Source organism: Neofelis nebulosa, chromosome 13, assembly GCF_028018385.1.
Source record: "Neofelis nebulosa isolate mNeoNeb1 chromosome 13, mNeoNeb1.pri, whole genome shotgun sequence".
Taxonomy (NCBI): domain Eukaryota; kingdom Metazoa; phylum Chordata; class Mammalia; order Carnivora; family Felidae; genus Neofelis; species Neofelis nebulosa.
Window position 1 is genome coordinate 63,565,086 of NC_080794.1, and position 16,847 is coordinate 63,581,932.

Genomic DNA, 16,847 nt, shown 5'->3' on the forward strand with positions numbered 1-16,847 from the left:
GTTCGCTTATCTACGGAGAGCGCCGAGGGACAGCAGTCTCTCCCAGTTGCCTGGGTCTCAGAGGAATCAAGGAAGGCGAGCAGTAAAGGAAGGAAGGGGATGTGACAAAAAGAATTACAATTATTTGTTTGTTTGTTTGTTTGTTTGTTTGTTTGTTTGTTTGCTTTATTTTGGAGCAGTTGAAGTTGTCGAGCTGCTAGAACGCTCCTGACATAAGATGGGCCCTAACCTAACCTAATCTAACCACGTTAGTCCAATGGGCAAGACAGACTCTGTTCACACACGCTTTTTTGGTAAGAATAATGGCCATCACCTTGATGCAATAAGTGTCAACATGTTGCCACATTTTCTTCCTTCATCTCTCTCTCTCTCTCCCCTTCAAGGTGCACAAGCACTTTTATTCTCACTGAATCATTTGAAAGTAAATTGCAGACATCAAGAATATCTTAGCACGCATTTCCTAAGAAGGACATCCTCTATATCACCAAAATACCGTTAAGGCACCTAAGAAAATTAATTATTCAATAATATCATCTAATATTTAAAGTTGTCCATTCTCCCCCCCACCCATTTTTTTTTTTAAATACCTGGGACTTGTTTTCATTCAGGATACAATTAAGTTTCATACTTGTATTCAGTTCTCTCTAGTCTTTTAAAATCTACAATAGCCCACAGGCATTTTTGGTTGTTTTTCCTGACATTGCCATTTTGGGGGAGTTCAGTCCAATTTGTAGACAACAGTATATAAGAAAATGGAAGCAAAGGAGAGAGTTCCTGACAATCCAGGGGCACGAAAAGTTCAGCCAAGTAATTAAAAATTAACTAGAACATAAATTAGTTTAAGGAAGAACCACAAAGTTCTGGTTTTCCTCCCTTTGGAGGGATTTATTAAATTCCCTGGCTCATTAACTATTGACACCCTGCTTTGATGGAACACTGAGCATGTGTCTTTTCTACTTTTGGGGTAATTCAGCACAATCCAGGAATAGAAATCAAGATTGAATCTAGAAGAAGAGTAGAAATTTGCCAAACACGGGCAGGTAATAACTTCAGAAAAGGAAACAAGAGTGAGATACGAAATTTCATCAGTGGAATTCTATATTATCTTTACGCCTTTCTTGCAAATCTAAATCTACACTGAAATATAAACTTTATGGAAAGAAAGCTCATCCATGGAGATTTAAGCTAGCTCCAGAGAGCTGAATATAGTACTAAGTGTCAGAGTAATAGGAAATGAAATTGAAAAAAATGAAAGAAATAGGGGTCTTGATCCATGCTAAGAGGTCTGGCTATAGAATACACATTCTTCTCATGAGCATGGAACATTCCTCCAGGACAGATAATATGTTAGGCCACAAAACAAGTCTCAACAAATTCAAGTACAAATTATATCAAGTATCTTTTCCAATCACAATGATACGAAACTTGGGCACCTTGGTGGCTTAGTTGGTTAAGTGTCCAACTCTTGATTTCAGCTCAGGTCATGATCTTGAGGTTAATGAGATCCAGCCCCACATTGGGCTCTGTGCTGACAGCATGGAGCCTACTTAGGATTCTCTCTCTCTCTCCAACTCTCTCTCTGTCCCTCCCCTGCTCGTGCATGAGAACTCGCTCTCTCTCAAAATAAAAAATACTTTTAATAAAATGATGTGAAACCGGGGCGCCTGGGTGGCTCGTCGGTTAAGCGTCCGACTTCGGCTCAGGTCATGATCTCACGGTCCGTGAGTTCGAGCCCCGCGTCAGGCTCTGTGCTGACAGCTCAGAGCCTGGAGCCTGTTTCAGATTCTGTGTCTCCCTCTCTCTCTCTGACCCTCCCTCATTCATGCTCTGTCTCTCCCTGTCTCAAAAATAAATAAACGTTAAAAAAAAAAAATTTAAAAAAAAAATGATGTGAAACCAAAATTAAATGAAAAATAAGGAAGAAAATTAGAAAGTTTAAAAAATACATGGAAATTAAACAGCACATTCCTGAACAACTAATAGACCAAAGAAGAAATCACAAGGAAAAATAAAATCTTGACACAAATTAAATGGAAACAACACACCAAAACTTATGGAATGAAACAAAAGCAGGTCTAAGAGGGAAGTTGATAACTATAAATGTCTGTACTAAAAAGAAAGGTCTCAGGTAAACAGTCTAATATTACACATTAAAGAATAGAAAAAGAAGAATAAGCTAAGCCTAAAGTAAGCAGCAGGCAGAAAAATAATAATTTATTAAAAGAAATAAAGAATAGGAAAACAATAGGAAAGATCAATGGAAACTAAGAGCTGGTTTTTGAAAAAGATAAACAAAATTGACAAACCTTTACCTAGACTAGCCAAGAAAAAGAGGGGACTCAAATAAATAAAATTATCAACGAAAAGGGACACATTTCCACCAATACTACACAAATACAAAGGAGCATACCAGACTACTGTGAACAATTATATGCCAATAAATTGGACAAGCAAGCAGAAATGGATAAGTTTCTACAAACATAAAATTCACCAAGACTCAATCAAGAAGAAATGGAAAATCTGAACAGACCAATAATGAGTAAGGAGCTTGAATCAGTAATCAAACAACTCCCAATGAAGAAAATCCCAGGATTGCATTATTTCACTGGTGAATTCTACCAAACAGTTAAAGAAGAACTAATGCAATATTTCTCAAACTCTTATAAAAAACTGAAGAGGAAGAAACACTCTCAGATTCACTATATGAGGTATTACCCGATACCAAAGCCAGGCAGATAAGGATACTGTAAGAAAACTACAAGCCAATATCCCTGATTAATAGAGATACAGAATTCTCAACAAAATACTGGCAAACTGAATTCAACAGCACATTAAAGGGATCATACACCATGATCAAATGGGACTTGTCCCTGAGATGTAAGGATTGTTCGACATACTGGAATCGATAAATGCAATAAACCCCATTAATAGAATGAAAGATAAAAATCATATGATCATCTCAATAGATGCAGGAAAAGCATTTAACAAAATTCAACATCCTTTCATGATTAAAAAACCTCTCAACAAATTGTGAATAGAAGGAATGTACCTCAATATAGTAAAGGTGATATATGACAAGCCCACAGCTAACATCATACTCAATGGTGAAAGGGTGAAGGCTTTTTCTCTAAGATCAGAAACAAGACAAGGGTGCCCACTCTTACCACTTCTATTCAACATAGTACCAGAAGTCCTAGCCGGAAAAATTAGGCAAGAAAAAGAAATGAAAGGCATCCAAATTGGAAAGGTAGAGGTAAAATTGTCTCTGTGTGCAGAAGAAATCATTTATAAAAAATCTTAAAAGACTCTAAAAACAACAACAACAACAACAACAACAAAAACAGAGTAAATGAATTCAGTAAAGTTGCAGGACACAAATTCAGTGTACAAAAATCAGTTGTGTGTGTATATACTAATAACAAACTATCTGAAAATGAAATAATCCTGTTTACAATAGCATCAAAAACAATAAGATACTTAGGAATAAATTCAACCATAAAGGTTACAGATCTGTATACTGAAAACCATAAGATACTGATGAAAGAAACTGAAGAAGATACAAGTGGAAAGATATTTTGTGCTTATAGATTAGAAGAATTAATATTGCTAAAGTGTCCATACTGCCCAAAGCCATCTACATATTCAATGCAATCTCTATCAAAATCCAGCACTTTTCACAGAAATGGAAAACAATCCTAAAATTTGTATGGAACCACAAAAGACTGTGAATAGCCAAAACAATCTTGAGAAAGTAGAGTAAATCTTGAGGTATCACTCTTTCTGATTTTAAACTATGTTACAAAGCAGTATCAATCAAAACAGTATAGTAGTGGGGGGGGGGGGGAAGGCCAGTAGAGCAGAAACAAAAGCCCAGAAATAAACCCATGCATATAGAGTCAACTAATATTTGACAAAGGAGCCAAGAATATTCAATAGGATAGTCTCTTCCATAAATTGTATTGGGAAAACTGGATGTTCACATGTAAAAGAATGAAACTGGACCCCCTATCTTACACCACTCATAAGCGTTAATTTGAAATGGATCAAAGACTTAACTGTAAGAAACTGAAACTGTAACACTCCTAAAAGAAATAGAAAGCACTTAGACATTCGTCTTGGCAATGATTTTTTGGATATGACACCAAAGCACAAGCAACAAAAACAAACATTACTAACTGGAACCACATCAAACTAAAAAATTTCTTCACAGCAAAAGGAATAATCAACAAAATGAAAACGCAATCTATAGAATGGTAGACAATATTTGCAAACCACCTATCTGATAAGGGGTAATATACAAAATATATAAGGAACTCAAACAACTCAATAACAAAAAAGCAAATAATCTTATTTTCAAAATGGGCAAAGGGGGGGAGGGTGCCTGGGTAGCTTAGTTGGTTAAGCGTCCAACTCTTGATCTCAGCTCAGGTCTTGATCTCATGGTCATGAGTTCAGGCCCTGTGTTGGGTTCCACGCTGGGCATGAAGCCTAGTTAACAAAATCATAATAACAAAAACAAAAATGGGCAAAAGACCTGAATAGATGTTTTCCCAAAGACATAACGATGGCCAATAGGTACATGAAAAGGTGCTCAACTTGACTAGTCATCAGGGAAATGCAAATCAAAAACACAATGAGGTATCACCTCACACCTGTTAGAATGGCTATTATTACAAAGGTAAGAGATAAGTGTTGGTGAGGATGTGGAGAAAAGGAAAACCTTGTGCACTGCCAGTGAGAATGCAAATTGGTACAGCCACTATGGAAAACAGCATGAAGCTTCTTCTTGAAATTAGAACTACCATATGATCCAGCAATCCCACTTCTATGTATATATCCATAGGAAATGAAATCACTATCTCAATGAGGTATCTGCACCCCTACATTCACTACAGCATTATTCATGATAGCCAATATATGAAAACAACCTAAGTGTCCAGTGATGGATGAATGAATAAAGAAACTGTAGTGTATATATTTACAATGAAAAAAAGAAGGAAATCCTGCCATTTGTGATAACATGGATGATACTTAAGGGCGTTATGCTAAGTGAAGTAAGTCAGAGAAAGACAAATACTGTACAATCTCATATGTGAAATCTAAAAAAAGCCAAACCCATAGAAACAGTAGATTGGTGGTTGCCAGGAGTTGGGGCAGTAGAGAAAATGGGAAGATGTTGGTCAAAGTGTTATAACTTCCAGTCATGAGTAAGTTCTAGGGATCTAATATATAGCATGGTGACTGTAGTTAACAATATTGTATACAGTTGACCCTTGAACAACACAGGGGTTAGGGGTACTGACCCCTTGAATGCTCAATAAACTGTATATAACTCTTGGCTCCCTGCGCTGTTGACTGGAAACCTTACCAATAACACAAATAGTAGACTAACATATATTTTGCATATGATATGTATTATATACTATATTTTTATAGTAAAGTGAGCTAGTGAATAAAAAATGTGAAGAAAATCATGAAAAAATACACATACAGTACTATATCTAACAAAAGCCGCATGTAAGTGGATCCATACAGTTCAAACATATGCTGTTCATGGGTCAACTGTATTTGAAAGTTACTAAGAGAGGAGATCTTAAACATCCTTACCACACATACAGAAAAGGTAACTATGTGGAGTGAAGGCTGTTAGCTAACCTAAATGGTAATCATTTCACAATATGTACAAATACCAAATTATCACATTGCACATCATAAACTTACAGAATGTTGTATGTCAATTATAGCTCAATAAAGTTGGGGAAAAAAATAACGAACTTACACCCCATGCCCCCAACGAAACACACACACAGAGAAAAAAATTAGCATTTTCAGCTTTATCTTGGGAGCACCCTGTATCCTAAATGTAACTGGGTAGCTTGTCCACTATATATATCAATTCCAAAATACTAGTTTCTGTGTCATGATATATATCTGGCCAAATGTTTCAAATCTTACATGAAAAAGTTATAGAAAGTTTAATAAAGAACCAAAGAGAATCACGTTAAACAAGTTCATCCTCAGAAACACAAAAGCGAATTGAAGTATTTCGTTACAATTTTGGTTTCTAAGTAAAAGAAAAAAAAGTCTGGCTTTTTCAAAGAGGCTATGAGAAGTCACTAAAGGAGTCTAAGCAGGAGGGGTAATGTGGCCACTTCACATTTTAGAAAAATTGTTCTGGCAGCAGTGTAGAAGGTTGGAGGGATCGTTATAAGAGACACAGCAATAGTGCAGAGGGGTGGATGATAAATGATGGTCTGGAACAGAGATACTGGGAAATGACAGAAACAGGGTTAAGAACTCTTTTGGAGATGGAATTGGGGACCTCAGACATCTTCCTAGCTGCTAGCACCCAACTCTGAATAAGGATGCCTATCTTCCAAACTGGACTGGTCAGTCAGTATCCTCCATCCATTTATATCTTTAGTCTAACAGGGAGATGATCAGGTCCCTAGGAGCCCCCCTGACCCTGCAGGCACAAGTAGGAAGATATTTTACAAATGCTTTCCTTTATGAGTGGCAGCCCTACCTCCCCATCCAGTACCTCTGTGGCACTAGAAACAAAACAAGTTTGTTTTCCTTTTTTAATTTAGGATCTTATTAGCAATACATTAGCATCATTAATAGAAAAACAATCATCGACACAGAAACTCAAAAACCACAGTGTATGTGCACGCACACATACGCACTCTTTGTCTTCACCACATTTCCAAAGGGAGCACATGGCAAGATGTCATCTATCTCCAGACATCTGACTCACACAGAAAAGAGACAGGTAGGACCCATCGTATACATCAGGATATCAGAATACTCCCTTCACAGCTTCTGCTCAGTCTACAACACTCAGCCTAAAATTATTTTAAGATTTTCTATTTGATGGGGCACCTGGGTGGCTCAGTCAATTGAGTGTCTGACTTTGGCTCAGATCATGATCTCATGGTTCATGCGTCGGGCTCTGTGCTGACGGCTCAGGGCCTGGAGACTGCTTCAGATTCTGAGTCTCCCTCTCTCGCTCTCTGCCCCTCCCCCAACGGCACTCTGTCTCTCTCTCAAAAATGAATAAACATTAAGAAAAATTAAAAAAAAAAGATTTTCTGTTATTTGCAATGTTATGGAAAAGTAAATTACTGACATTCACAGGGTGACAATCTATAAAGAACAAGTTTGTTTTCCTTTTTTAATTTAGGATCTTATTAGCAATACATTAGCATCATTAATAGAAAAAAACAACCATCGACACAGAAACTCAAAAACCAACCATTAAGAAAATAATGTAGTAATCAACCACTGTGAGAGAAAATAGGTCCTCTCATTTGATTCTACTGGCAAGCCCAGGTTTATCCTGAACTTTGAGAGACTCTCTGTCCTGAGTGGATGATGAAACATTCAAGTAAAAGGTAAGGAGTTTTAAGTGTGGGTTTCTGAGGGATACTGCCTCCAAAGAAGTTCAGGGGTAGCCACAGTCCTCCAGTTTACTCCAATGTTGGGACGTTTCTGGGACGACCCATCACAGTTTCCTTTTGAGGAGTTTTGACAATTCATCAGCCTCAGCATTCAGGTCTTATAAAACATTCCTCCATGTTAAAAAAAAAAGACATTGTTCCACAGGAATGAGTTTTTCATCGCTTCTCCAGCTTCTTGTACTTGGCTTCTACCAGGGAGAGAGAGAGAGGAAGTTAAATCTTTTAAAATCAGCTCTTACAAAGATCTTTCTTACTTAGCATTTCCAGGCACATTAAAAAATATCTATTATATTAAAAAAAAAAAAAACAACAAAAAAAAAAACCTGTTGGTTTCAATCTCATCATCTGTCCAAACCGGGTCCAAACTGGAGGCACGCCATAAATGTTAACTATCGTATTAGCTAAGGACAGATATTTGGGTATCGATCAACTATGTGCTCAACTTAAGATAGGGAGTCAAACACACACACACACACACACACACACACACACACACACACACACAGAATTAAGAACAAGTCCACTAAGTTCTAACCCTGTCAACAGCACCTGCTGCAATGGCTCCACCAGGATTAAGTAGATCTACTGGCACTTGAGCCATGGGGAGCCTTACTAAACACAGGAAAGTGCCTCTCCAGGCGCTCTCTGGGAGCCAGACTCTCTGGACACACAATGTATGTTTCTCCTTTTCTTTTTGTTTTTTTTTTTTTAATCTTTGCTTATTTTTGAGAGAGAGAGAGAGAGAGACAGACAGTGCAAGCAGAGGAGGAACAGAGAGACAGGAAGACACAGAATCCAAAGCAGGCCCCAGGCTCTGAGCTGTCAGCATAGAGGCCAACGCAGGGCTTGAACCCACAAACAGTGAGCTCATGACCTGAGCTGAAGTCAAACGCTTAACCTACTGAGCCACCCAGCGCCCCACTCCTTTTGTTTTCTTATCCCTACACCTCACTATAGGAAAGCAATTTTGAACAACAAAGAGATTTAAAAGACCATCAGATAAGCCTCTTATTGTGATAGATTTTCCTTTTTCTTTAAAACTTTGAAAGCATTTGGTACAATGCCTTCTCTATAGTCAGGTTCGCAGTCACCATTTAGTAAATTTAATTGTGGACAGTGAAACTGTTAATCGCCACTCATGTCAAATCTCAGTTACGAACCACTCTCCTGAAGTAGTCAATAATTGTCAATGATGAAAATAAAATAATCTATAAATTATACCTAGGATAAAAACAACTTCATTGTTTTTAATCATGGATGTAAGAGCCAGATAGCAAGCCATCAACAATACAAGTACCAGTTTCCTCCTTAAAGGAAAAGTAAACTCTTGATTGACTTTTCTATTTTTTAAAACAATGTTTATTTATTATTGAGAGATACAGAGAGACAGAGCATGAGCATGGGAGAGGCAGAGAGAGGGGGAGACATAGATTCTGAAGCAGGCTCCAGGCTCCGAGCTGTCAGCACAGAGCCTGACGCAGGGCTCAAACTCACAAACCACGATATCATGACCTGAGCTGAAATCGGACACTTAACCGAAAGAGCCACCCAAGCGCCCCTGATTTTTCCATTTTTTAAGACATATGTATCTACATTATCAAAGATGCTTCCGCCTGCTGAACCATAATTTTAAGAGCTTGAGCTCTGTAACCAAACAGACCTGGCTTGGAATGTAGCTCTTTCACATGCTGGCTCGGTATCCTTATGCAAGTTATTTATTTAACCCCTTCAACCAGTTTCTTCTTCCGAAGAATGGGGATAAAAATCATGCACTTATCTCATAGATTATTGGGAAGATAAAAAGAATAATACATGTACAGTACTAAGAACAGTACCTGATATATATCATTAAGTATTCAGAAAATAGTATTTTTATTACTACTACTACCAATAAAAAATTGCTCTCACTAGGTTATTGTATAAATTAATTGAAATAGATCATTATGGGCACACCATAAATGACCTATTAGCTAAGGTCATATGGAGTGCGGGTGGGGGCTGGGTGGATTACTCTTATTAAATCAAAACAGAAATAAAAATGGTTACCCAGTTTTTTTGAATATGCATCCAACTTGTAGGCTGCCTGCTCGAGAGCTGCTACCTGTTCTTCAATTACATTGATCTGATCCAGATAAGGCTGCAGTCCAGCATCTTTGAAAACAAAGACAGGCCACATGTTCATACAGCCTCCACAAGGAGTGTAGAAAAGACAGGCAAAGTAAGAATGCTAGTGTCACTCCAACTCTGCCCAGGACACACTAGGTGGAGTGACATGTTTCTGGTCACTCATAGGACAAACACTAGCAGACAGTAGCTAGCTGATCAGGCAGAACTGTGACCTGGACAAAGCAAGTCTCTCTTACCCACTAATTTCCCTCTTTTTTAAATTCCTTGCTCTACAAGCAATCTTTCTGCAACTGATTCAGTTTCTTGGGTAATCCCATACCAAGGAAGAGTGTCCTAGAGATAGGGAACATACATAGAAGTCAGTGGGAAAATATATTCTACCAGTCTCTAAATTAGCATTTTCCATTTACAGATGTTCTGGTTTTCCACTTATAAAGTAGTCCTTTATGGATTGCATTGTTAAAATAAATGCACTAGAATCTGGCCACTGTTTTTCTCCCCTCTCCCTTTCAGGAATAAACTGACCAAATCAAGATTCCGAAGCAGAAATAACCATACTGAAACATGCTAATCTTCAAAATGGAAGAAATCCACCTTAACTTTGTAATTCACTTTTAGAGAATGAGCTCCCTCAGGACAGGTGCCATGTTCCCTCCACTTCTCCGCAACCCCAAGCACAAAAGAATATTAAATACAAACGTGTTTAATTATAAATATTATTACTTACACTTCTGGTTTAAGTCCTTTAAGTTTCTACTAATGTTTATAGCAATATCTTTCATTTCAAGATACTTCAGGCTGGTTAGTTTATTCATATTTTCCAGGAGCTTATAGTCTTCGCTGGTGGCTTTAAAATAAACAGAAGATGTGATGCCTTTAAGATTTGTCATAGATCACTGGAATGTAGAATTATAGGCCAAATGGTAGTTCAAGGCAAGACCCAGAGAATGTCAAAGGTGCAGGCCACTGTTGATTTATGACATTTATATTCAGCAAACTATATAAACCAGTTAAGATCCAGAGACTTCAGAATCTTTGTTAGAAAGGGAAATAACAAATTCATGTCCTAAGAAAAGAGAGGTGACATAGTCTTCGTATTTCTATGGTATGAAAACATGTAATTTCGGGGACTGCATCATAAATATATATAAAATCAACTAGGACCTCACCACTTCTTAGTAACTCATTGATTACTATTTGATTCTATATTACATTTTATGTACTGACTTTTCCAAACCATTTGTCTTCTTCTTATATCCTCAGTTCCCTTCCCCATCCCTACTTAAAGCAAATGGCTTCTACTCAATTTTCCTGAAAAGTGGAAAATTCCCCTTACATAAGCTCCCTCAACCTTTCTGCCTCACTTCAAAACTTCTCTGTACCCTAATATCTTCCCAAGAGGCATGAGGGCTCCTATTCTTGTCAAGACCACTTCTCCTATGCTCTTGCTTCTAACCCTTCAGGGTCTCTCTTCCATCATATCCTTCCCCTGACATTTCCAAACTCTCCCTCTATTCTGGCAGCTTCCTCTCTAACTAGAAATATATTCAGGTTTCTTCCAGCCCAAAAGCACTCTGTCTTCTGCTGCACCGACATCATTTGTTCATAAAGCAAAGGAGCTTCACCGCTAATCCTTTTTAAAGAGTAACTTATATTCACTGGTTCCTCTTCCTCACCATTCACTCATGTAAACCCTTGCAGCCTGGCCTCTGCCCCCACTATCCAGGGAAATTACATGCTCCAATGTCATTGGTGCTTTCTTAACCACCAAATCCATAGTGTCTTCTCAATCAGTATCATCTCTTCATAGTACCTGACCCTGTGATCTCCCTCTTTTCACAAAATGCTCATTTCCCTTGTCTGCTACATCATCATATTAGCCTGATTTCCTAATCTCTTTCAACCTGCTCTTTGTAGGTTTCTATGCCAGATGCTTTCTCATTCATCCTTGACTATCACTTCCCCATTTTTACTCAGCTGTGACACAAGACTGATGTTTACATGGGCGGCACATTCCTATGGGCAATCTCAGGGTGATGCTAGATTCCTTTCAAACTCAAAAAAGCATTTGTACAAGTAAGAATGACAATCACAGGGAAATTACAATCTGCTTAAAATTAATTTTATAAGTAAAAATCATTTGTCATCAATCCTAGGTACCTTAAGTACTGTTGTTAGAAACAAATTATTTGCCCTATACAGGCATTCTCCGAGGCTGTAGTTGAGGCCCTTAGCTACCCCTAAGTACATCCTTGCCAATTTTATCCTGCAGAGCCTCAACTCACACCACGGTGCAGGGGACTCCCAAATCTGTTTCTCCTGCTCTGATCACTCTCTGAGCTCGGGACTCACATGTGCAAGTCACCTAAGTGTCCTGGTAAAATCTAAAATCAGCCAAGCCAAAACCAAAAATATTTTTACACTAAACATGGTTCTGCTTTCCCACTTCCCTATTTTAGATGATGGCACCACCAGTTTAAAACCTCAAACGTGTCTTAGGCTGCCATCGCTCCATAGACACAACAAGTCCTATAAATTCTACTTCCATGATATTCTTGTACCCATGCTCTCCTTTCCATTCCCTCTACCATCACCCTGTCACTGATCATCATCATTTCTTTTCATCTGGACTCTTGCTCATATGTCTCTGAGCTCTATCCTCCGTATTCATACCCTCGTTGCTAGCAAATTAGTCTCTCTACAACAAGGGTCACACACTCTAAGACCTAGAAGCCAGCAAGATCATATAAATGAGTGAAGCAAGCCAGGTGTTTGTATGTTAAACACATAAGATTATTCACTTCCATAAAGAAGTATGTTCTCTACTACTTTTTGGCACATGCAGACTTCTTCTTATCTATCATTTACTTTACCGACTCGATAGAAATATTGGTACAGAAAATTGATTGTCTACCACTACTAAAAAGCAACAGTATAAGAGCAGTAATAAATGGCAACTGACCAGGTGTCAGTAAAAGGGAGAAAACAGAGTGGTGGGGACACACTGCATAGCCCTAATCCATTCAGAGGAGACAGCGGCTCAGCTATGGTTGATCATAGCATCGCAATGGGGGAGTTAGTATTGCCAAAATCTTTGGAATTTTTAAAGAGAAGCCAAAAATCTAGATTTTGCTACTTGGTTTCTCTTGCTCAGAAATAATTAAGTAACTAATCAGAATGATAGAGCCTCATAAGCCCTCCCATTCTGCATCAAGCCTTTTCTCATTAATTCTCGTTCCCAAATTTGGCTCACAGCAATTGCTTGGGGAAGTGAAACCATATAAGAAATGCTTATGAGAGGCCACACAGGACCAGACTTCACTTTTTGGACCTTTCTTCACACACAGGTCATGTGTTGACCTGGAAATACACAATGAGCCCCAAAATTAATCACGTCCCAAAGGGTGGGTCACCAAATCCTCAGACCAACGTAGCAGGCCCCTAAATCTGCAGTTCACTCCCTATTCCCCAATTTAATTTCTCTTTGCCCCAATAAATACATCTGTTTTAAGGGAACAAACTGCTTATATCACCTCACTCGCTAATCGTTTCCCCCTTTTTGGTCAATCCTTCTCTTCACAGTCCTGCTCAAAATGCACCTCCCCCAAGAAAGCACTTCTTGATGAATTCGTTTTATGTCTTCTCATAGTTAGTCTACACTTATGGAGGCTTGCAGAGTTGTATTAAGCATTTTTATGTATTTCTGAAATTAGCCAGTGAACTTCTACACGGAAGGAACAGACCCTTTTTCTTTCCCATTCATGACCATCCCAAACTTCCAACAGGCGTATTCCAGGGCATGAAGAGTGTTGGGGAGGGAGCCACAGACTGATGCTGCTAAAGCACCTCACAGGTCTCCCAGAGCCAAACCGCAGCTCCATAGGGTTGTATAGAGCAGTACCCGAATCAGTCCACACCCCGCCTTACCCGTCAGTTCCCCAGTCAGGTAAGTTGCCATTTTGGAGAACATGTCCCGGCAGAGCTCCGTGATGTCAGCTTCAGCCGGCTCCTTTGCTTCCTCAGCTGTTTCCACGGCGGCATCGTCTGGATCAAAGGAGAACGAGTAAGTGTCCCACCGTACACCGGGACCTAATCCAGCGATGGCATCTTCTCCCCACACCCCTTCACTAGTCCTCATTCGATCAAGTCGGCTCCATTCTCCATGTGCCATAATTTCAAGTCCCTCACTTTGTCCTTGCCCCATCTGACACGCCAACTCTGCTCCCTGGCCACCGGCCCTTGGCTCACACCCGATCCCGCGCCAAACTATCTCAGTCGCCCGGTCAGGTGCTCCCCTCCGACCTGCTTGCTCCTGCCAGGCGAGCCCCCGGCCTCCTGCTGGACACTTCATCCCCAACCACTCTGCGTACCTCGAACAGGCTCCTCTCTTTGGGTCGCCGGGACATCCTCGGCAGCCGTCGCCGCCGCCATGCCTGGCCCCGCGCTACTTCCGGTTGTGGATGTCTGCGCATGCGCGCCGGGCGTGTCCCGCCCTGCCCCCCCGCCCCCGGGTTCGAAGCCCTGGGATTCTCCATCTCTCCACTGGGTCTTGCTGCACAGCCTGAGTGATATAAGCATGAAGCTGAAATTGAAGCTAAGATAAGCTATTGTGAGTCGTTCCTGATGCCAAGAGCCGCGATGCCTGGAACTGAGAATGCGCTCATCCCTGTCACTAGTCTAGTAAGACCAACGGCCTGTCTGGGGTTGGTTGAGCTCAGGTGGCCTGCTGACCAAAGTCACAGAGACAAGTTACCCCTCCCCAAAGACTCCCCACCCAGGCTCTGCCCAAGACGCCTCAGGGAATCCTTTTGAAGGTAGTCTCATTCAACCTTTAGGAAATCTTCACTCATTGATCCCGGAACCGAAATACTCGGAATACTCAGAATACTCGACCTTCAATGTCTTGGATAAACAACTCATTGTCCCCCTTTTCTTTTTTAAAGTTTATTTATTTATTTTGAGAGAAAGCGAGAGGGAGGGAGAGAGAGAATGAGCGAGGGAAGGGCAAAGAGCGAGAGAATCCCAAGCAGGCTCTGCACTGTCATCGCAGAGCCCAAAGTGGGTCTCGAACTCACAAACCCAGCGGTCACAACCTGAGTGGAAACCAAGAGTCTGACACTTAACCGACTGAGTCACCTAGGCGCCCCAGCCCCCTTTTCCTTAGGAAGCAGGTTGGAACCTACTTATCTTCAGCTGATACAGCCTTTCTGGAAGACAGCTTTGTAACTCTTTTAACGCTGAGGATACACTCTGGTTATCTTGATCGCATTTAGCTGTTTCACAAGTTTCCTAGGTGTATAGAGTGTATGTGATGGGATGGTGAAACAGATGGGAGAAGGGAATGGATGAGAAAAAGCCACTGGGGAGCAAGGTGCAAAATGAGGAAGAGGTAAAGATCACAGGGCAAGGGAAAAGGGATATATAGCAGGTCTTGGGAAACCTATACACCTAAAATTTTGGTGAAGTTTTTAGTCCTTTCCCTGGTTATCCTCCATCTGCACCCTCTCACCTCTCTCTCTCTCTCTCTCTCTCTCTCTCGCTCTCTCTCTCACACACACACACACACACACACAGAGCTACCCCTCATGCCAGAGTAAGGGCTACCTTACACTCTTCATCCTGAGGACCAGGTTTCCCTAGGTCACTGTCTCCACTCTCTCTAACAGTACAGTCACAGTGCCAACCATTTCAGATTATTGCTATGAGCCAGAAGTTCTTATTTCAGGACTTCTCGGGCAGCCCAGCCCCTTCACATTGTCACTGCCCCCACTCTACACCGCCCAGCAGGTATGAGTGCCCCAGCCCAAGTACAAGAATGGCTCACAGCTCCAGCCTCTCTTCTTCTCCCTACAATCCCAGAAGCAAATGCAAAGTCCTGATTTTCCTAAGGATTTTTATTGATAGCCACCAGAGAAACCCATATTGTTCTTTACAAGAATAGAATCAGAGCCCACCACATTTTAGTCCAAAGATCTCTGAATCCGGAGGTCATTTCTTTGTCTGATTCTCCTTAGGTTCCATCTTTGTCCCGGTTTACAGCCCCCTCAGTTCCCAGTGTTTAGTGGAATGTTGGGAGCAGGCGCCTTCATGGACTTTGCCCTGAGAGGAGGGGTCACTCCAACTCCTCTGTAACATTATAATCTCCGTACCTGAGAAAGTCTCCTCTCTTCCACGGCTTCCCCTTCTTTCTCCTGGAAACTATGGAGAAGACAACAATCCTGTGGGTGCTAGTCTCAGATCTCTAGATGCACAAAGGATAAGATTCACTGGCAAATACGAAGACATTCAGATAATGCTGCTCCCTTCTATTTTTTCCCCAAATTGTGGCTATCCAGGTGCCAGGTACTTAGGGAACATCACCTTCCTTTCATTATTGCCTTTTTTTTTTTTTCCCATCACAGCAGAGCTAGGAGCACAGGAAGTGAGAGGCCCAGTGGGAAGTGTTATTTCACAGAGCTACACAGAGCTACGTGGCTGCACACAGAAACACTGAGTCACAAGCCTAGGCATGATGCAAGCTCTACACAGAAACACTGGTTCAAAAGGCCAGACACAAGGTGGACTCGGCAGGAGCAGTGGTGGAAACTGCTGCCCTAGGAACATAGGACGTGTCCTGAGGAGGTCTCTGCGGAGGCAGTGAGAGAGGAGCCTGCTGTCTGATGCTTTAGAACCCCTGCCCCACCACTCTCCTGCCCACCCTGGACTCCTCAGGGGGCTGGAGTCATAGCTGGGGCTGGCTGCAGGTGTTCCCAAGCGCCTTGATCCCCCTGTTGGAAGAAAAAGGGACAGGTCATATGAAGGAGGAATTTGCATCCCACTTCCTTTTACCTACAAAATCTGGATCTGATTCTCCAACCTCAGACCATCTCCTGGAGGCTAAGGCAGCCCTTAGGCCAGAGCAACCAACTTCAGGCCTTCCCTCCACTCCTTACTTCCACTGATATAGTGACTACTATGAATATGTTGCCCCAGGAGCCTGAAAACAGGCTCTTTCCAAAATGTTTTGCCTCCACCCACTGAGTGGAAAACATGGCAGAGTTCAAGTGTGGGGGAGCCGAGGGGACCCAGGTGAAGGGCCACTTACCATGCCTGGGGAGAGAGCTAGCTGCCCCTTCCTTTCCAGCATCTTCAGTTTTGAGCCCACAGCGTCTACCTGGGACATGACTCCTTCCAGGACAGTCTCCAGATGCAGAACTCTCCTTGTGAGTCTGTGTAGGATTTGAGAGAGACCGAGGGAGCAGAAGTATGTGCCTGGGGGCC

At 41.1% G+C, this 16,847-nt stretch overlaps 2 protein-coding genes across 2 annotated transcripts in view; both read right to left on the bottom strand.

The window, feature by feature from the left end:
* Positions 1 to 7,147: 7,147 nt before the first annotated feature.
* BLOC1S2 (biogenesis of lysosomal organelles complex 1 subunit 2) lies at positions 7,148 to 14,063 on the bottom strand. Its single transcript, XM_058697473.1, has 5 exons — positions 13,958 to 14,063; positions 13,515 to 13,631; positions 10,315 to 10,434; positions 9,507 to 9,611; positions 7,148 to 7,648 (listed from the first exon to the last, which is right to left on the bottom strand). The coding sequence occupies exons 1-5, from the start codon at positions 14,016 to 14,018 to the stop codon at positions 7,617 to 7,619; spliced, it is 435 nt and encodes a 144-aa protein (XP_058553456.1). The 5' UTR covers positions 14,019 to 14,063; the 3' UTR covers positions 7,148 to 7,616.
* Positions 14,064 to 15,466: 1,403 nt separating this feature from the next.
* Positions 15,467 to 16,847, bottom strand: part of PKD2L1 (polycystin 2 like 1, transient receptor potential cation channel) — a 34,002-nt gene continuing 32,621 nt past the window's right edge. Inside the window, exons 14-15 of the mRNA XM_058697474.1 lie at positions 16,672 to 16,795; positions 15,467 to 16,354 (exon numbers count right to left, since the gene is read on the bottom strand). Coding sequence (XP_058553457.1) covers positions 16,295 to 16,354; positions 16,672 to 16,795 — 184 coding nt within the window. The 3' untranslated portion in view covers positions 15,467 to 16,294. The remainder of the gene's footprint in view (positions 16,355 to 16,671; positions 16,796 to 16,847) is intronic.